Raw genomic sequence first — 22,411 nt, forward strand, 5'->3', positions numbered from 1 at the left:
AAAAAACTTTTTAAATTTCTTTTGTTTTTGTCTTTTTGTGTTATGCTTGATGAATAAAATAAGGAGCATGAGCAAATGAAAGGTAATGTATTATTAAAAATATATTAGTTTTATTTCTCTATTTTTCCCTTCACTCCAAACATACTAATACTTATTTAACAAGTCAAAAGCAAAGATGATTAATTTACATAAATAATATATATATATATTCAAGGTCACATTGTTAATCACGTGACAGACAAAAAATTAAAAGTACATGATTTTTTTTTACAAAAGGGGCGGTGATTGGACATTTACTTACTATATAATTTATATATAATTCATAATGGGGAAGTCACCGACACAATTTTTTTATTAATATATTTATATAGATTAGTTAAACCTAAGTCTAAGGATTTTACCTCGATTATTGCAACAATAAACATAATTATATAATGGAAGTATGAAAGTATTTATATTTCACATATACATGCGTATATAAAGAGAGTATAAAGCACGACAGTTGGGAATCAAAGTTTTTTTTATTTTTTTTTATTTTTATAAAAGTGGATAAATCACATGTATTAATTAAAATAAAAGAGTACAAAGTCCATTAGAAATGGAGCAAAACGAAAATACAGGAAAGGAATCAAAGTGTTAGCCTATATAACAGCAGCTTATTTGTGTTATTTATAATAAAAAATATATTTAATAATTTGAATAAAAAAATTTATTTATGTTATAAAAATTAGTGGAAATTATTAAAAAAAATATTATGATAAAATAATAGCGCAATCATTATTGCTACAAACGCTCTCTCCCAAAAGTTCTTTAATCATAGTCGTTCGATCACTATTGCTACAATACCCTCTTTCTGACCAGGTACAACCCAGAACCACTGTATACATCACTGTTTATGTATATTTTGGTTCATTCCTTTCCCTATCTCTCTACCATTATGTCTCTCTACTGTTTCATCCTCTGCGAACGTTCTACAAATATCCGGAGAGGAAGTGATATAATGTGTGTGTATATTATTTTATTATAAAAAACAATCAAATTTTTATTTTTAATAAAAAAATTTATTGGTGTTGATCGTATGGCAAAACTTGAGTTGACCCATAATTTCCGATCAAATCCATCCCAAATGAGGTGTTTTTTTGTTCAAGTGAAGCTTGGAGCCAGGCAAGACGGAGTTTTTTTGCGAGGGGGTGGGATGGGGTAATTCTAATTTTATCTTGCCCCGCTTCCGTTCCACTCTATTAAAAAATTTACTTATATGTTTATATATATATATATATTCAATTTTAAGTTTTTTCTACACATATGTGTTTTAATAGTTTAATTAAAAAATACAATATTAAAAAAAATTATTTGTTATAATTTTAACCTATTGGTAAATATTATATGTTATTTCATGCAAAATTTCCCTCAATTTAAAAATAGTAAAAGTATCTATATTTTTAATAGAAAATAAATGTAAAATGAGGTATGGCAAGGCAGACCAGTGCAAAATTCGTTAGTGATTATAGTATTAAAAAAGTAAAAAATTAATTAATTAAAAAAAAAAGCCACTAAAATGATGGGCAAGATATGTGGTTGGCGGAGCAATTCCGGCCCATTGCAATCCCTAAATTGTCTCATCAAGTTCATGAAAAACAGTGACCATCATTGAAAAGTAAAAAAAAAAATTTTAAAAAAAAAAATCACATGGTTTACCAAATTTTAAGCATGCATTAACTTGCTTGAACAATTTGACTATTTGCACATATTCATTTGTAGTCTGTACTCTCTTTCATCCAATCATATTTATTCGAAATAAATAAATATATGAAATAAATCCAACCATGGTCACAACTCACAAGCAATTATGTTTGTAAATTTAAGTGCGTGTTTGCCAACTTAGTTCGGCAATATTGATAAAAAAGTACAATGTGCCTCTTTATTTAATGTCACCTTAGAAAGAAGTTTTAGTCTTTTTCACAAATTAAATGGAAAAAAGCAGAAAAATAGAACACTTTCGGTGGCAACTTGCAACTCATAATTTTCACTTCTCTCCTTCACATTATTTACCTTAAAGTGATCACTTCAACATGAAAATGATCTTTGCTTGAACTAATGTTTAATAATTTATTTCATCTAACATTCTAAACTTTTAATTTAAGTATAAATCCTCAAAAGTTATTTATTTATTTATTTTTGAATTTTTTGAATTTACAATTTTTAAAAATAAATTCTAAAGAAGTCTTTGCAAAATACTAGATACTAAGGCATATAAAAAGAAACATATTTCACAATGTCTTTTGTACAGACAGAATTCAAACTCCACTTTAACTTGTTTGATCAATCTAAATCTTTAGTACTAATATTAACCCTCAAGGAGAAATTGGTCCAATTTAAAATTATTGATGTTTATATTGATTTATTCATAACAAGTTTTTGAATAATAGACTGACAATCGCCATTTTTTTATGAATATAAACAAGATCTAAACAAAGATCTTAAAACCCGGATGTACAGATATATACGAGTATGAGAATAGTATATGAATCCGGGTAAGCATGATGTATGAACAGATGCAGGGAAACAAAGATCTGTTGGGGAGAAGATTTGAACAATGCTTTTCTTCCTGTTAATCTAAATTTTTTTTTTAAATATGAAGAAATGATTTAGTTCAAGAAAACTCTTTGATAGGTACTGTTTGAAAGAATTCTTCGTGATTAGGTACTGTTTGATTTTTTTTTTTAATCCAAAAAACTCTGCTAATTACTAAAAATATGTCACATTTGTACAATTAAATTTGTCATGACTAATAAGAAATGTTATTAGATCTCTCGTTGATAGTAGAACACTAGCATCCCTTCCAGAATTGAATCTCCGGTGAACACTAACATCCCTTCCACAATTGAATCTCCGGTGAATGTATTGCAGAACACTAGTCGCTTTGTAAATAAAAAAATCCAAGATTCTCACAATGTCCGGCCAATCAGAAACAAGATTCTGTATAAATAAATTCATATAATAGTATGTTTGTTTTATCGACAGCATTCTCAAATTTCTATCACAACAAACATTTAATGATGATATTATTACTTCAACAAACAAATATATATAGATTCAATTAAAAAAAAAACCACTTAACATAAATCACCGGGAGAAAAAAATTAAAAAAACAAGTCTCCCACCATGGCTCTAACATCAACCAAACCAAACTCCCTCCTTTACTTGATCTTGACCCACTTTCCCCGGCTAGGCACACCACCATGCACAACATGCAACAAATAATACCCCGGCGGCGCCACCACCGCCGCCGCCGGAACAAAAGCATCAACAGCATAACTCTCACCGGAAATCTTATTCACCGCCACCACCTTCAACACCAAAACCCTCTGATTCATTGTAAACGAATGTGTTGTAAACCCCGGCACCACCATTGTCACCTTCACTTCCTTATCTCCTCCTCCTCTCTCCACCTTAAACCCCAATGTAATCCTCTGCCCATGCCTAAGCTCCAAACCAGGCTCCACCATTACTATCCTCGGCCGGCCTCCCCGGAAAAGATAAGGCGGTGAGTAAGCCTCCAAGCTAAGCTCTGTCGGAAAAAGCACACCGGAAAACTCATACTTAATATTAGGATTACTCCCTCCGACCATCACCCTTCCATCGGAGAGCAAATGTGCCGTCGAGTGATAAAGCCGAGGTATCGTCGTCGGATCCATAACTTTAAACATTTTGTTTTCCGGCGAGTAGAGCACCGGGTGCAACACCGGCTCTCTCCCCATGCACCAACCTGCCGTCCCTTTCCCTGCTCCATTGATGATCAGAATGTCGCCGGTCGGAAGTAAGACCATGTCTCCCATCACTCTACTCATCGGCATTCTCTCCATTTCCCATTCCGGCGACTTCTCTGTCACTACTAACCTTCCACACGTGTCATCGGCCGGCAAGAACTCTCCTTTCATGGCCTTAGAGTTGGAGCTTGGCTCAGCACCACCACATATCATGATCTCAGCTTTGATACCATTAATATCTTCACTGTTATTAAGCAAGAGAGGGAGGAGCACCGACGAGCCAGAGCTCGGGTAGTTCCTCGCCGCATTGCCGGGTATCTCTGGAAACTCTCTAACAACTTTGTTTGTTTTAAAGTCTAAGACTATAGACTTTGTGTTGGCGAAGACGAACAAGTTTCCATCCGGCAAGAGATGCAGAAACGGATAAAGATTATTCTCCGACGAGTCTTTAGTTTGCCGGAGAAATGGGAGGTCATAAACAGAAGCTTTGGGAATGAATTCATAATCAAACCGAGCACGGCCACCGACGACAATGATCCTCCCGTCCGGCAACAAGGCATTGCTAGCATACCATCGCTTTAAGATTAGACCATTTTTTATCTCCTCCCAATCACAAGTGTCACAAGGGGAGAAGTACCGGACGGAGTGGTCGCCGTCGTTGAAGCCGCCAGTTTGGATGAGGACGCCATCGGCGGAGACTACGCCGGAGGAGCACCAAGTGTCGGTGAGGACGGTGAGTGGACGGACGGAGTGAGTCTTGGGGTTAAATTCAATGGAATGAGCTGAGCAGTCATGTTTGACAGCTTGTTCATTGAGGTCATCCCGGCAACGTCCGGCCGGGAGGGAGATATTAGAGAGGCCGAAGTCAGTGCGATCAAAGATGATGAGCTTGTCATTGGGGAGCAAGGCTACGTGCATGGCTGAGATACCAATGTTTCGCCGGAGCACCTTAAATTTCCCGCCATTTTGAGGGAGAGCTGAGGATGAAGAAAGGGAAGTTAGGAGGAGGAAGAGTGTTAGAGATGAGATGATGATGATGAAGGACATGGTTAATGAAGGAGGTGATGAATGAGAAGGGAAATGGCAATATGGAGGGATATGGAGAGGGGAAGTGGTTGGGTTAATGTGAGCTGTATTCTGCCTTTGGAGTTACTACGTCTGACTTGGATGATTCAATGCTTTTATTTCAGCTTCAGTCAGTCAATCGTCTAAGAGATAAGATTTTTAATATATCAGATCTATGTCAAGATGAAAGAGCAGAGAGGTTTGGAAAATTAAAAAAATTATGAAGTCATAATAATGCAATAATGCATCCGTTTTTTTTAATTGAATTCTAAATGAATTTGAAACTGAATCATAGGATCATAATGCACTTGCTACACTAGTTTCTTGGTATTCCCTGCCTAATCTTAATGCCGCCTAGTTATTCTGGTAGATGGAGAAGGTAGAGGTGCATAAATGCGGCCTAAACAGTGGGGAATCTATGATTAAATTGAGAGCGAGTTGCTATCCAACCTCCACAAAAAACATCATCAAGCTCATAAACTTTATAAGAAGGATCCCGTGATGAATGTTTTTCAATCTGGTAAAAAAAAAAAATGTTCAAAACCTCATGAAAGACAGGAAATAACATCATAACTAATTACTGGATCTTATGTCAGCAGTAACTCCACAAACCATTTTTGCAGTACATGTTAATTACCATCATTGCATATCTACTTGAGTTTCAGAAAACCTACATTGTGTTAAAACCTATGCGGTTTAAGAGGCTTACAGAACTTAGATTTTTTCTTATATCCAGTACATTCCAAACATTTTTGAAAGTTATGACAAAACTGTCAAACACTAGTCTCTATCACGAATGACTAAACATGGGTTGTTTGCTAAGTATCCAAGAATCATTAAATCTTGTGACAGTGACCAATAACCTTCTTAACAGCATAACATCATGCGTGAGTTGGAAGGCTTCTCATTTGTTCAATCTTCACCATGTGCCTTTCTTCTAGAAACTAAAAAAAAGAAAGCTAGTTTTATTTGTAGATTTTGATTTTGATTTTTTGTGAAGCTTGCTAATGATTTTGTGTGACAATTGCATGTAACTGTTGGATCGCTCCAAAGTTGCATTTTTTTTTTTCTTTTTGTCATCTAACAATCTTGTGGATGCACATCTTTTAACAAGCTTTGTTGTACTAACAAATCTTCAATTGAGCGTGCGCACACACACACACACACACACACTATATATATATATCTGTTATGTATGTTGTTTTGTTCATACAAGAAACTCTTGCATTTGAAGAGTGTGGTGATAGATCATGGGGTTATCAAATAAGATGTGCATTAAAACACTACCTAGCTATTTCTAATTGGGTTTGACATCAATTTTGAAAACTTATGAACTTGCCAAATGCTTCATCATCCTTAACTTTAAAAGGGTAAGTAATAGGTGTAACATCTACAAAAGTGTGAAATTATCAGTGAACAACTTGAGTGAAAACTCAGTTTGAATCACAGTCGTTAGTGCGGATAAATTCTAAAAGATGAAAAATTAACATGGTTGAAGGGCTTTTGGTCAATTTGGCAATTGGAGTTGGAGTTACTATTGAATTTTTGGAATCAGAATTATTGCACACTGGTAGAAATGATAACTATGACAGCATCAGTTATCAAAGCATTTCCACAAGCACAAATTTTAAAGCAAGTGATAAAAAGAAAGGAACATAAATGGCAGAACAACAGCAGTAACCTTGATTTAAAGTAAATCAAATCTAAATACCACTTTGAGTTGAAGTGTGAGAGCGATCTAAAATGATAAGCAACAGGATAAAAGATTTAAACAATTTAACAAGAAATCAGTTTGAGACAGGATATTCACATAAAAACATGTGTTTATGAGATGCAATTTCAAGGCAAAATATAGCAGCAGTAGCTGCACAGATATTTTAAGATAGATATGACTAAGCTAACAGCAGTAGCGCTGATTCAAGGAAATAATAAACAGAGAGCTAACTTAAGTTTCAGATTGAACTGACAGTAGGAATACAACAGCATTAAAAAGGTTTAAGCCAATATGAAGCTGTGTGAATTTATATTGTAGATGTAGTTGGAACAAACATAAAATAATAACCGGTGAGTTATCATATAAAAATAACTAGAGCAAGGTGATGGCCAATTCAGAGTGACCACTGACCATTGGCTGTAAGTACTGAATAAAATTTTGTAAAACAGTGTACTGGCAGAGTTACTGTCAAATCATTTGAATATAAATATGGCTACTTATAACTAGATTTGATGAACTCTAAATTATTAATGAAGATAATGGCACTCGCATAAAACAGGAAGCAGTGCTTTCACAGAAGTTTCAAGATTAAAATCAGGGTTGAAGAGACTGATCAAGGTCAAAGTAAGCATTCAGATGGGTGAAATGGACAATCAAGTTCCAGCTTTATCAAATCAGCAAGTATATAAACAGCAGAAACTTCTGGTTCAGCAAAGAAATGAATCAACAAGAAGAATAGTAAGTTGATGATCACTGTTCAATTTATAAGGCCTGATCATTAATGGATCTTCCATTTACTTTTCAGCAATATTATGTACATTCTCTTTAAAAGATGATTTTGAAAAGAAATGAATGCCATGGCATTGAGATATATATATACATATATATATATGTATATAGATACTTTGATGTATTGGCAAATAGCTCAAATAATAGTTTATAGAGTAACAGATAAGCTGCGGTAGTAGAAAGCAAACAAATTTCAAGAAGCTACAGCTAATACACAGTAAGCATTAACTCAAACTTTAATCGAAAATTAGACAGCTATAGTTTTAAGAGCAAGTATTCAGCAGTGATGTTAATAAAAAAGTTAAGACAATCAGCAGTCCAACAACAATGATTGAGCTTACTAACATGATAAGAAAAGGAGCTATGTAGACTAGAGGCTTCAGACTAACCTGATAAACATACAGAGTATCATTTTTCTCCTCTCTTCCCATCCACTCTGCAGTGACCTATCTATCAAAAGAATACAGGTTCAAATTAAATTAAGTAATTCTATTGACATCTTTGTTCGAAAGACCACACCATCTCTTGGTAGGAGTTTGTAAGCTAACAAACTCATATTTCACAGATCATACTGAAGTATAACAAGTACCAGCTTCCAAGGATGCACCTACTAGTGTTTCAAGATCAAGGAATTGCATATATAAAGTCTTAGAACAACCTTCATTATGCACCTCACCCTCTTAATATTTGGCATGTTGTCAAAAGAAATAAAGAAAGATGTCCATTGACTAACCTGCAACTTGTTTGGATGTTGATATGTTGCTAGCCTGTCTCTGTTTCAGAATAACGAGAAACAGATACATGACCTTCATTAATTAGCATGCATGCTCTAGAGAACAAAGGCATTTCACTGTTGATTCTTTGTAAAGAAGCACTGCAAGATCAACAAACATTAGAGTGCTATCAGTTGAAAAGCTTCACTTTCTTACCTCTCTTAGAAAATTACACATATTGAATATCCAGCCCATCCCTTGTGATCTGTACATTGGTATCCAGCTGCATTGGTATCTAACCATTTCCTTAGAAGGGTCTGCCAACCTCTAGTCAAATTGGTTATCCAAAATTGTTTTGCTTCTTTTGATTGTAGATGTGCAAAAGGCATGCTAAAAATTGGCCAGACGTTGATCATGCCACCTTCACTGAAGTGGGAAGAGAGAATGTTACAGAGAATTCTTCAGAATGCAATATCACATGGTCCGCTGGCCTCCATCCACTGCCTCGCTCAACTAAATATAGCTCATTCTAATCAATGATATGAAGAATGTGGTCAAAGAGTTGAATGCTGTCTGAGACCCTCCCTTGGCCAGGTTGTCATCACTGAATGCCATTATTGGAAGACAGAACCACATTGTCAGATAAGGACTTACTCCCAGGATAATGTCTTGGAGTTCTGATGCGCAAAGACATGAGCCACACTCGCCAGGTTGTCATCACTGAATGCCATTATTTGAAGGCAGAACCAAATTGTCAGATAAGGACTTCCTCCCTGGATATTGTCTTGGAGTTCTGATGTGCAAAGACATGAACCACACTCACTAGAGACTATCCTATCATTATCATATAGATGCAAAAAAGAACAGCTCTATGGCAAAAGAAATTTCATCACTACAGAGCAATCTTAGTGACTTCAATAATCAAGATTGATGAGGCAGGCGTCCACCACCTTGAACTCTGAAGATTGATTTTTCGTTTAAGCTGAAAAGAAGTAAATTTTGCATGCAAACATTGATCTACAAATCTCGCTAGATATTATACGAAATATATGAAATCAATCTTAAGAAGATGCTTGAAGAACTAACTCTAAAATGCCATGGAGAGAAAAGGGTTGATCCTCTTGGTTCGCAGTGCAAGGAGTCTGCAATAAAATGTAATCAAAATCAATACAATTAGTAGTCAAATCTCATCAAGCATTAATTTCAGCAATTAGAAAACACTTAAACTGTATTGACTTTATTCATGTAAAACTTTTACGAAAAATTTAGAAAGGAATTATAATATCTTAAAATATATTCATAAAAATGAGACAAGTAAACAATTTTGATGTAATGTAAGTTCAGTAAAAAGGATATGTAAATTAATTAGTTTCTTTATTTGTTCTTCTTACTGATTATCAACCATGGAAGTAATCCAAAAATAACTAATCAGCCGCTACAGTCTTTTCTCATATGAAGGATCTTGAACCGTTCTCCAACCTCCCTACTTAATTGGATGTTGTGTGCCCTTCTTCAAGTTCTTATATCTAAATGGAGAACTAAGACTAATTAGAAAACCACTCAACAAGAAGATAACAAAATTAAATAAACTGGTGAACCAAGACTAATAAATTGGTATTGCAAAAAGAAAACATAAAACCAAATCTTTAGCATACATCACATGTATGCTAAAGATTTGGTTTTATGTTTTCATTTAAACTCAAGGAACAATCAAGAGCAGGTTCAGGAAAATAAAACTCGAGAAACAAATCCAGTTAAAACTATTAAACATAAAGCCCTTCATTGAAGATCAATCAGACATATATATAAAATCTTATCACAGCCATGCAGCTACTGAGGGACAACAAGCTAGGAGGGACAAATCATGAGTCATGTGGTGAAAAAAACTGTCCAAGAAGATCTGAATTAAAAGAAAGACCTCAAAACCTATTTGCTACCTTAAAAAATGGAAGATCTGAAAGCCATTACGCATGAAGGACAATTTTCAATGCCAATGAACAAACATCAATAAATAAATTTCAAACATTACATAGGTTATCAAACATTTGGGCACAAAATTAATCAGGGAAATCAACATGCCAGCATACAAAACAAATAGTTAACTTTCAGGAAGAAAAACAGTTCAGATCAAACCAAACAACAATAAAAGTTTCTCATCCACCTGATTATATCCCTCAATGATTTCTTCCACGGTTTTCAGTTTCTAATTATCAAAACTTGGCCAAAAAAATTCTAACAAGAAACCCTCATCCTCATGCATTAGAAAACAATAATAAGAAAATGTCTCGATTAAAATAAATCCGAATGCGAGGCTCTCACCATTCTGATGATCAGACCCTTCCGTGAACTCCGGCGACCTCCGGCAACCTAAAAGAAGCTCAGGTTATCAGACAACAATAAAAAGATGAACAAATAGATCAATCAGCCCACCAAGAAAAACAAAACAATAAGATCGGAGAATGCCAAACCCTCACCCTCCTTCCTTCAACTCCGACGAGCTCCGGCGACTCACGGAGAAACTCAAGCTATCAGAAAACAATAATGAAAAAGACAAACAAATAGGACATCAAATCATTCAACCTGACAAGAATAACAAAATCGAATGATCGGAGAATGCCAGAGTCTCACCCTTCCGATGATCGGACCCTTCCTTCATCTCCGACGAGCTCCGACGAGCTCCGGCGACCCTCGAAGAAGCTCAGGCCTCTTTGATCTAAGAATTGCGTCAACGAACACGAGTGTGCTCTATATTTATAGAATTTGGGACAATGGAAGAATCAACGGTCCAGATTCAACGATGGTTCACCGTTGGATGTTAGTGGCTTTCAACGGCCGAGATTGTTTCTATTGAATGGCGGGATGTTGTTGGTTTCCGACGGTTAGTTATTCAAAAAATGAGGGACTATATAGCAATTTAAAATAGAATTTATAAACTTTCATAAATATTTTACTCTTTAATAAAAATTAACTCAATGCTCAATAGAACTTTTACCCTTTATTTAAAATAAAAAAAAACTATTTATTAGTTCTTTTGATTTTTCAATAATCTTAATAAGTTTCATTCCTTTAACATCACTTCAAATTACAACGCAATGAACTCCATAAACTCTCTTTTCTTTTGTAGCTATTTTTACTACGGAGAAAAAAACCAATTTAAAAAAAAAAAAACTTTTTGTAACAAAGCAATTTAAAGGAAGATATCAAGTGGTTGCAAGTAGCCAACTTTTAACCTTTAAAGTTTAGAGGACAGTATAATAACTTCAGCCCAACGGAATTTTCCGTCACTGAAAACTACAATTCCATCAATTGGTGATCTACAGCGACGGAACTGTCCGTTGGAAACGTTTGTCGGAAAATTTTGTGACGCTGATGATATTCCGTCAGAAATATTTTTTTCCATGGGTGATGCTAGAGCATCACCGACGAAATATTCTGTTAGTGAATCCAAAATAAAAACTGAAATTAATGATAAGAAAATACATATCACTGACGGAATTCCGTCACGGATATACTCACTTCACCCACAGAATTCCGTTGGTAAAGATCTTTAACACCAACGAAATTCCGTCACTGATGTGATGTATTACCAACGGAATTCCGTCATTAAAAAATTATCACCCACGGAAATCTATATTTGAGTCTCTTCACCACTAAATGAATTCCGTCACTGATAGTGTATATCACCGACGGAATTCCGTCATAGATATACTCACTTCACCTACGGAATTCCATTGGTAACGATCTTTAACACCAACGGAATTCCATCACTAAATAATTATCACCCACGGAATTAGGTATTTAGTCTCTTTATCACCAAACAAATTTTGTCACTGGTAGTGTATATCACCGACGGAATTCCGTCACAGATACTCGCTTCACCCACGGAATTTCGTCAGGAAAGTCCTTTTAACACCAACGGAATTTTGTCACTGATGTGGTGTATTACCCACGGATTTTTGTCACTAAAAAAATATCACCCACGAAATCAGTCCCCTTTACATCCAAATGAATTCCGTCACTAAAGCTCTTATATTATGTTATTAATTAGATTTATCCTGCTTGATTTCCCTGTACCAATACATATAAAAAATTTCATATGGCAAACACACAATATTAAATACTGTCAACAACATGTAATTAATTTTCCATACCATACTTAGTGTACATACATCACTGATAATTAACAAGTCTTAACAAGTACTAAACATAAAAAAGAAACAGTACCATATGTATAGCATATATTAATCTGTTTAATATTCAAAGTGGTGGTCTACCATCCTATTGAAGCATTTGTAAACATACGCGCAGGATTAAACATATCCATCTTTGTTCAAGATACTTCTTGATATCCGCCGTATCGCTCGCTTGCTTCTCTACTTTATCCTCTAAGTTGATTATTCTGTCTTTCACAAGAGTCACTTCTTCACGTAAATTGTCAATTTCAACTGGAGTTTGTTCACGTTCATGATTCGGACGACTACAAGCCGAATATGATGTATCTCCAGCATTGATGGAAGTAGATATGAAATTCTTACCACGTGGTGTGATTCCAAACCCATAGAAATGAGTGTGTGTAGTACCTTGCCCTCCAATTGCATCACACCAAACTTCTGGGTCAAACTCAGGATGATTGGCTTCATCAGGACCATACTTTTGACTCATTGAAGAAGTATAAGATTCCTATAAAAAAATAACAAACCAATTAGATCAACATATACATCAAAATTAATTTATAAACTAGCTAGTTGCAATTTCATCATAATACATATCAATGATCCTACATTATAACATGACAATAAAAAGTTGACAATAAAAAAAAAGTTGTGATGTAATAATCCCATACAAGAAGCATATTCAGTTTTTTATTATATTTTTTTCTTAAATAAAAACTATGAAGATATTATTAAAAAAACAAAAAGAAAAAAAGAAAATTATGGAGATATAAATAACTTCCATCTTTTTTTTTCTGCAGAAATGGACTAATTCATACCAGTTTTGAGAGAAACATTGCAATACACTTGCAAACGATCTTGAACTTGAAAGTGAGTATTTAGAAGCATACACAAATCATAACTGCAGAAGACTTTTGGTTTTTTTTATTATAAGTTTCCTTCATTAAGTTCTGTTTTTCAGTTATCAGTGATTTTAAAGCAGGTTATGTACTAATTAGTTATTATAGATTTAATTGTCAACTATTTTTGTATTAATAAACCTAGCTACTAAAGCAAAAATTTCTGCAATTTTCAGTGAATTAATTTGCTGCTGGTGTTTGTGTGATCTTTGATGTTACTGATCTTCAGTCCCATGCTACTAATCACTGTTCTTGAACTTCTCTGCATTTTACTGAGTAACTGTAAAAAGAGCTGGCCACTTATTATTATTTATTTACATGTATCTACTTCAATGTTATTCATTATTGAGAACACATGCAGTAAGTACTTTGAAGTGAGTAAAATATGTATTTTGATTCAAAGTCTTGTGTTTATTGTCAACCATATTGAATTTTCAATCCTTGTTATAGTACTCACGGCCATGAATGAAACAAATGATTCAATCCTAGCTTGTACTGTGATGATGTTTCAGCCCAAAGATTTGTGCTTGAATTTCATTTTGGTAACTCAACTAGATATTGATGAAAAATTAATATTGGTTGATTAATCAGAGTTAGGAAGTTGTATAATATCCATCGTATTATACAATAATTCATAACTTGTTTAATATTTACATATGTGACTAATTATTTTTTATTTAATTACCACTAACCCAATAGTCAAATGGTAATGCGTACTAGTTAGTAATGTTTGACTTTGCGGAAGGCTCCGTTTTACAACATGACTAAAGATTTTTTAGTGTGTGATATGTAAATGTGGTGATTTGTCCATCTGTATATATATATATATATATATATTTGAGGTTCATAGAAAACGGATTTTTTTTTTCAGGTTATTCTCCTAGTAGATATAGAGTTTATTTAAATTCATTTTAATGTTTTCGGTCCCATGGTAACATTTTAATATTGTTTTTCTTTAAAAAAAAATGCATGGCTTGTAAAATACAATGTTTTAGAAATTAATTCTATATGTCTTGATACAATTCTTTTTACCAAATTATCTTTTCAAATTTTTTTTAAATTTTTATAATTAAACATCCTAGCCCACTTAGCATGTTATTTTTTATAAAAACATTAATGTCATGAACATCTTTTGGAATTAAAAAAAAACAGTAATTCTAGTTTGCTCACATAAATTAATTAATGAAAATCAAAATCACAAGAAAAAGATGATAATAAAACAAACAAATAAATAAATGTCTAAATCCAACCAAGTCCACCAAGCAAGCATGACTAGACACAAATAATAGGGTGAAGAAAGTATATACATTCCAAACATCCACAAAATATATGGCGGCTTTGTCATATATTTCCCTTATTATTATTATTATTATTAAAAAATATAAAGTTTATGTCATAATTGTTGTAAACTCATGGCTCAACATCATCCCATTAAATATGCTTACTAAAACTTTAGCTAGGAAAAACCTTGATTAGATTGAGAGAGACCAAAATGTGTCATTAGAGCACCATCACAAGCATAAACCTGCATTAGTGGGGGAGCCTTATTAATTTCCATAACTTGGTCTGCCATCTTAGCTAGATATTAATTATAATACGGACAAGTGAATCTACTAAGCAAAAGCTTTGATCATGACAGATACATATCTTATTTGTATTCTTTACTACAAACTACAAATAATATAATGTTATTAGTAGTTAGTATAGATTCACACTTTATATTTATTTATTTATTTATTTATTTATTTATTTATTTATGGTATGGATGATAAGGAAGTGAAGGAGTTTACTTTTGAGGAGATGGATGTTGATTTGATGGGATGTTTAATTGAGGGAGTTGGAGGTCTTAATCAAGATGATTAGGATGTGAAGCACTAATAACTACACAAATCATAACTTTGTTGTTGTAATGTTCTACTAACTATATAAGTCATTATTCTATTTTTTATTTTTTATTTTTATTTTTATGTTTGTGCTTTGTGCGCATGATGCCTAGGATGGCAAAATGTGCTATGTTATTTCATATCAAGATAGACATAGGGAAAATGAGAGCTAAGAAAGTTATTTCTTATAGGGAGATACCTCTAACTATAGGGTTTGGCAAGGTGATAACATTATGAGGAAAGATGATGTAAAAAATATTTAAATTTGGCCAAAAAATAAACCTCATTGTATTTAGATGAGATTGTCATGCCTACCTTTAAATAATTTTATGGAAACTCATAAAACTCAATGTAAGATGATGTATAAACACTAAACTGATGTTGTATTAGTTTATTATTATTATTATTATTTGACTAAGAAAAGTATCAAGTACCATCCACAAGCCAGATGAAACTAATGGATGGTATAAAACAAGGGAATTAAGTGATAATCATGCTTTATATTCTTCTTAGAGGATAAGTACACTATTAATGAACAACAAGAACATAATTAGCAATTAATAGGGCCCTCCTCCATCTAATTAACAAGCCATATATAAATGAAAACCAATGTTATATTATTTTATTTTATTGGCTAAGAAAAGTATCAAGTACCATCCACAAGCAGGATGAAACTAATGGATGGTATAAAACAATGGAAGTAAGATGCTAATCATGCTTTATATTCTTCTTAGAGGATAAGTACACTATTAATGAACAACAAGAACACAAGTAATGGGACCCTCCTCTCCCGCTAATCAATTAATTAACAAGCCATATATAAAAATATATATATTAGATCCAAAGTGTGACAAAGGATGCTCCACTAGTTGAAAACACAAAGACCCCACTCATGGATTTGGTTAGATCTTTCAATGCCCCCATTGACACTCTTCTTGTTCAATGTCAATACAAACCTTTCCTTGCAGTTGCAATGAACCTTTCACTTCCTCCCACTTCCTCTCCCTTTCCTTATCATTATCTATCTGTTTCTCCATTGGATTTATATGATAATAATATTTTTTTTAGAAGAAATATAAACAAGCAACATGTCATGAACATACACATACGTAAAGTTATTATCTAGTCAACACATTAGTGTTTTCATCTTTTATAAACTGAGATTCAAACCTACTTTTTTCAATAAGATATAAGCACTTCATGTAAAAAATTCAGTGTCAATATACCGAGAGATTATTGATTGTATAATAATAATTATAATAATTTTTTTTATCCATTTACTATTTTTTGATATCTATCTATAAGTCTTATAAATATATTATGGTAAGGTTGAGGAGAAAAAGTTAAACTTTGTGAGTCAATGCACCTTCACAATCTTTATCTCCCATGATGCTTTTTTACCATGCTAGTCTAAACCCTAACCCTAAATTCTATTCTAAACTCTAGCTAACAGTAAACACTAAGTTCAGTGTGTGCATGATTGTTTAATATGATTGGTTTTGATTAGGAGGTTCCATTGCAGACTTGCCACAAAGATGCATATCTACATTCAAAGATTTCGCCAATTTAAAAGAAAGAGTATGACAAATATCAACGCAACTGGATGACATACAAATATATATATAGTATTTGAGATTTAATTTTTAGGTATCATATCTACAGTACTGTTTAGCCTATGATTCAAGGACAAGTTTAGGGTTCTTAATGCAACCTTAGAGATCTTGTAAAATGGACATATGTATAGTCTAAGTAGTTAATTAGGATTGGCCTTTAAATAAATTATCTTTTGGAAGAATCTACATGAGCCTTTGAAGTGCTCCAACTTCATTAATTGTACATATAACTATTATGTTTAGCATATCTCTTTTGACACATGCCAGTGTTTCTCTAGACACATATATATCACATTTAAATAGATCTCTCCTAAGTCCTACCATATCCATATCCATGATTAAAGAGATGATATGTAATCTAAAGTAGAACAAACAAAACTAGTAAATTAATTTGCCAAAGATAACAACTTGAGTTAAAACTCTTTTTTTTTTTTTATCGTCATATTATTTTTGTTGTGTTAATCCACTTTATGAGGACTTTCTCTTGTTTTAATCTATAAAATGGCTATATGTATATATATAACTCTTCTAAACTTTGTAAAGAATTATTAGAGTATACCAGTATTTGAAGTGAAATTAATATGATACCATCTTAGGGATGTAAATGGGGTGGGGAATCCCCGTTCCGCGCGAGGACCCACCCCGGCGGGGGGAAGATTCCCCGAAATAACCCCCTCGAGTGGCAGGGAACGGGGGAAAATCCCTCCCCGTGAAGGGTGGGGCAGGTGCGGGGAGGGCATTCCCCGCCCCACTCCCACGGGGATTCCCCGATTTTTAATAATATATATATATATAGAAAATAACTTATATGATTATTTATCTATTTTTTAAAACAGTCCAATATGAATATAAGATTATAAGGACCAAATATTTAGATTTAAAAAAAAAATATTTTTTTGGTATTTATTAATAATGTTTTAGACTTGGTTTAATTACTGTACAGGTCCATGTAATTTTGTACTTTCTGTCTTTTTAGTCCTTGCAATATTTTTAGGTACAATTAAATCCTTATATTTAGTCGAGTTGGGTCATTCTATTTCGTGGTGTAGATGGGTAAGTGTAAATTAGAAGGACTTAATTGTACATAAATTATTGCAGTGGACTCGAACGACCCAACTCGACCAAATATGAGGACTTAATTGTATCTAAAAATATTAGAAGGACTAAAAGGGCATAAAGTACACAATTATAAGGATCTATATGGCAATTAAACCTTTAGACTTCTAGTAATACTAGTGTTACTCCCGTGTGATGTACGAATATAATTATATAAAAAAAATTTAAATTTTTTTATTTTCTATAAAAATTAAGATAAAATTAAGATTAGATAAAATAACCTATTTATCAACTTTAAAGATATAATATTTTTAAAAAATTAATTTTATTATATTATGAGATAAAATAATAAAAATTAGTTTAAAATATAATTTAGTATTATGTTATAAATATTTTAATATTATTAAAATAATATTGGTAAAATTTTTAATGAGAAATTGACTAGTGTTAAATAGGTCATCTACTTTAATATCTATATATATATATATATATATATACATTGATACATAATATTATTAGAATTTTATGTAATAAAAAAAATTGGTGGGGGATTCCCAGCGGGGGAGTGAGTGGGGAGAATTTTTTTCCCCTCGGGGAATTTGGAGGTGGGGAATCCCCGCCCCGTGGGAAGCGGAGATGGGGACGGGAATCCCATTCCTCCCCTACCCCGCCGCATTTACATCCTTATACCATCTTAATAATATGTTAATCTAAGTCTAGGCTTCATGTTAACCCCATTTCACTAATACAACTTCACATGCAAAATGCCGAAACAAACCCTCTAGGCCATATATTATATGTACAAAGTGGGAAGGATTAAATTAAATGGTCAATCATGAATTAACTTTTATATATAATACAAAAGATATATGCATTCTTGCAACTTGCAAGCTGTACCCAGTTGATGTTACTCCACATTGCAAGTGAACAAGACATATAATATATATATATATATATATATATCAGAAAGAAGTCATCTCTCACTAATTAACAATCATATTAATCTTCAAAAAACAAATCACCTCTGAGAGACCAAAGAAGACTAATTAATAATTTAACCTTCTTTAAATGAATTTTTTGACTCAATAAAACTCTCAATAATTGAACAAATGATATTATTGTTCGATCACTAGTAATTTGTCTCCATGCATTGCATGTCCTTAGCATCAAGTATCATATTATATATCTTCAAACTAGAGAAAAACATATATACACACACACACATATATATATATATGTGTGTGTGTGTATGTTTTTCTCTAGTTTGAAGATATATAACTTAAAATGGCAAGTATTGTGTCCTTTGCTAATTCCTTTGAAGCTTTTGCTCCTTCTCATTGTGTCCTATAATTTAAGCCATCTTTGCAAGCTTGCTTTCTTTCTTTTCTTTCTTTCATAAAAGTTCAAGTGATGGTCTCATAAGGAATTGTCTCCCATTAATTTGTCGGCACCTTTTTTATTATAAATTTATAACAAGATATGAATGAGGATCTATGATAGATCCATTGCAAACCTTTTCTGCATCTTTACTTAAGCTTGACAAGCACGGTAATTCAACACTTTTTGACTATGTGCGGAGGAAAAGCTTTGACTAGGAACATGCATGACCAAGCCAAGGTGCATGAATATCAATAATATATATATATATATATATATAATATTAATTAATCAAACTAAAGTTTTTGGTGCAAGTGATGTTGCAAAGCTTTCTTTGCAATGTCTCTAATTTTTTCTTTTCCCTTTCAACATCAATAATGTAGTAGGAGAGTACACTACCCAAAAAATATATATATATATATATATATATATATATATATATATATATATAATTTACGTTAATTTGTCTTCATTTTTTTTTATTTTACCTTTAACTTATGTGGATATTACAACAATAATGAATATTATCTAATAATATCCAACATGATGAAACCAATCATATATGAATGGTTGTCACGATGATATTGATGATATAAACTTAATCCAATATTAATTAATCCATAACCAATGACATGGCCGGCCAAGATTGGTCATACGTGGCCTAAATTTATTCCATTAGCCGGCTTCTATTGGTTGAGTAATCCAAAAATAAACTAACCACCCTAAACACCTCAACGACTTACTAATAATAATGATAATAATCTTAATTAACAGCCACTTAATCACATATAAATCCCAACATCATCATCACCTTTCCCGCCAATTTCAAAACCGCCACGTGTCAGTGTTCCAAGCCACTCAACCACCACCCGACTTCTATGCTCTTTCCAACGTGGGCCTGGCCCATTGGCCCCTGCACTGAACTTCCTCGGGATCTGCACTCCGACACTTCCTGGCCACATATCGCCCCGACAACATCTCACCACCTCCACGTGTACTTTTCCCATGCACTCTCTCCTCTACTTCTCACTGGCGGCGCTCTCTCTCTCTCTCTCTCAATTTTTTTTTTCTTTTTTTCTTTTTTTTAAAAAAATAGTATTATATTCAAAAATTCTCTCTATATAAACCCAACCATTCATAGTTAGACCCAAAGTTCAATCCAGCGAGTAAGACTGTAAGAGTGATCATGGGTTCAGGTTTAGAGAGTGGGTGGGCATTTTCTTTAACTCTAGCCGCCAAATGCAAAGCTATTGATCCTTCTCGTCTCCTTCTACTAACCACTGCTATCCTCTTCTTCTACTTTGTCACTTCTCTCATCTACTGGTCCTTCCCTGGTGGCCCAGCCTGGGGTAGATCACTCATAAGATCACACCGGAGAACCATGATCATAACCAACAACAACAACCATATCCCTGGTCCTAAAGGTCTCCCTATAATTGGCAGCATCAATCTCATGCATGGCCTTGCTCACCGCCACCTTTTTAACATATCTCAAACCATGCATGCAACTAGACTCATGGCTTTCAGCCTTGGCTACACTCGTGTCATCATCACTTCCAACCATGATGTTGCCAGAGAGATCCTCAACCATTCGGCTTTCGCTGACCGTCCGATCAAAGAATCCGCTTATGGTCTCATGTTCAATCGTGCTATCGGCTTCGCTCCTTACGGCGTTTACTGGCGTACTCTTCGCCGCATCGCAGCCACTCATCTTTTTTCCCCAAAACAAATCTCCTTATCAGGCCACCACCGTGCCGACATCGCTCATTCGATGATTGAAACACTTGGATTAATCTCCTCCTCTTCTTCCACTAGTAATGTTACTATCCGTGTTCGCGATGTCCTTAAACGTGCTTCGTTGATCAACGTCATGGCTTCGGTGTTTGGCCGGAGGTATGAGCTTGGTGGTAGTGAGTGTGAGGAGATGAAGGAGTTGAGAAGCTTAGTTGAGGAAGGGTATGATCTATTGGGCAAGATCAACTGGTCTGACCACCTTCCTTTCTTGGTTGGGTTCGACCTTCAAGGAATCAGGTTCAGGTGCTCCAAGCTCGTCCCTCGGGTTAACCATTTCGTTAATCGGATCATCCACCAACACCGGATCCGACCCGCTAGCTCCTCTCCTGATTTCGTCGACGTTCTGCTGTCCTTGCAGGGCTCCGACCGTTTATCCGATCCCGACATGGTCGCTGTCCTCTGGGTATATATGCATTAATATTATCAATTTAATTTTATCTTATTAATTAATTAATTAATTATTATTATTATTATTATTGTTTTTTAAAAATTTAGGAAATGATATTTCGGGGTACGGACACCGTGGCGGTGTTGATAGAGTGGGTGATGGCGAGGCTGGTGAAGCATAAGGAAGTGCAGGAGAAGGTGCATGAGGAGCTGGATAGGGTGGTGGGGAGACACCGGGCGGTGACGGAATCCGAGACGAGTTCACTGGTTTACTTGAACGCGGTGATAAAGGAGGTGCTCCGACTCCACCCGCCGGGCCCACTGTTATCGTGGGCCAGGCTTGCCACGAGGGATGTACACGTGGACGGGAAGCTTGTGCCGGAGGGGACCACAGCGATGGTGAACATGTGGGCCATCATGCATGACCCGCACGTGTGGGAGAACCCGAACGAGTTCCGGCCCGATAGGTTCGTCGGGCCGGGCCGAGCTGAGTTTCCTGTTTTCGGGTCGGATCTTAGGCTGGCGCCGTTCGGGTCGGGCCGGAGGAGTTGCCCGGGAAAAGGGCTGGCGTTGACCACGGTGAGTTACTGGGTGGCGGCGCTGATGCATGAGTTCGAGTGGGATGCGCCACGTGTTGACTTGTCAGAGGTTCTCAGGCTCACGTGTGAGATGGCGATCCCACTCACTGTTACCCTGCGCCCTCGGCGCAGGTTAAACTAAACCCTCATCGCTGGCTTTGCATGCATGGTCTTTATTATTATTATTATTATTATTATTATGATTATAGTTTTATTCCTTCTGTTTTTAGGTTTTTTTTTCCCTTAACTTTTTCTCTTTGTTTTTGTTTTTCAGTGACGTGTGTAAATGAAATAGATTATATAAACATATAAATTTTTCGTCCATATATATATTAACAATGCAGATAAATCATCATATAAATATTTTATTTATATTTCAATCATATATTTTAAAAAAAATAAAATCTTTAATCTCTTTGATATGAATTAAATCCTTGTTCTTCGACTATTGTGGCAGTGGCCATATATATATATATATATATATGATATTGGACATGGTGCACTGAATGATAAGAAGAGAAGTGAGTGATTTGGAGTCTAGGGACAAGGCTAGGAATGGTTGCTTTGTACTGTGGATATATAGTGCAAAGCAATGTCTTAA

General features: G+C 34.3%; 2 protein-coding genes across 7 annotated transcripts; one reads left to right on the forward strand and one right to left on the reverse strand.

Moving 5' to 3' along the window:
- Window positions 1-3,077: 3,077 nt before the first annotated feature.
- LOC120255775 (aldehyde oxidase GLOX1-like) lies at window positions 3,078-8,375 on the reverse strand. 6 transcript variants are annotated; one of them, XM_039263543.1, is made up of 5 exons: window positions 8,268-8,358; window positions 8,072-8,111; window positions 7,728-7,784; window positions 5,286-5,352; window positions 3,078-4,747 (listed from the first exon to the last, which is right to left on the reverse strand). In XM_039263543.1, exons 3-5 carry the CDS (start codon window positions 7,767-7,769, stop codon window positions 3,201-3,203), a joined length of 1,656 nt encoding a protein of 551 aa, XP_039119477.1. In that variant the 5' UTR covers window positions 7,770-7,784; window positions 8,072-8,111; window positions 8,268-8,358; the 3' UTR covers window positions 3,078-3,200. The 6 variants fall into 6 exon arrangements, with proteins under 6 accessions (XP_039119477.1, XP_039119476.1, XP_039119478.1 ...); XM_039263542.1 differs by having other exon boundaries at window positions 7,728-7,788; XM_039263544.1 differs by lacking the exon at window positions 5,286-5,352 and having other exon boundaries at window positions 7,728-7,788.
- An 11,842-nt stretch (window positions 8,376-20,217) lies between these two features.
- Window positions 20,218-22,084, forward strand: LOC120255792 (cytochrome P450 78A9-like). The gene is made up of 2 exons (XM_039263566.1): window positions 20,218-21,248; window positions 21,341-22,084. Exons 1-2 carry the CDS (start codon window positions 20,238-20,240, stop codon window positions 21,950-21,952), a joined length of 1,623 nt encoding a protein of 540 aa, XP_039119500.1. The 5' UTR covers window positions 20,218-20,237; the 3' UTR covers window positions 21,953-22,084.
- The last annotated feature ends 327 nt before the right edge of the window (window positions 22,085-22,411 follow it).

The sequence above is a fragment of the Dioscorea cayenensis genome, unplaced genomic scaffold (genome assembly GCF_009730915.1).
Source record: "Dioscorea cayenensis subsp. rotundata cultivar TDr96_F1 unplaced genomic scaffold, TDr96_F1_v2_PseudoChromosome.rev07_lg8_w22 25.fasta BLBR01001193.1, whole genome shotgun sequence".
In the NCBI taxonomy this organism is placed as follows: Eukaryota; Viridiplantae; Streptophyta; class Magnoliopsida; order Dioscoreales; family Dioscoreaceae; genus Dioscorea; species Dioscorea cayenensis.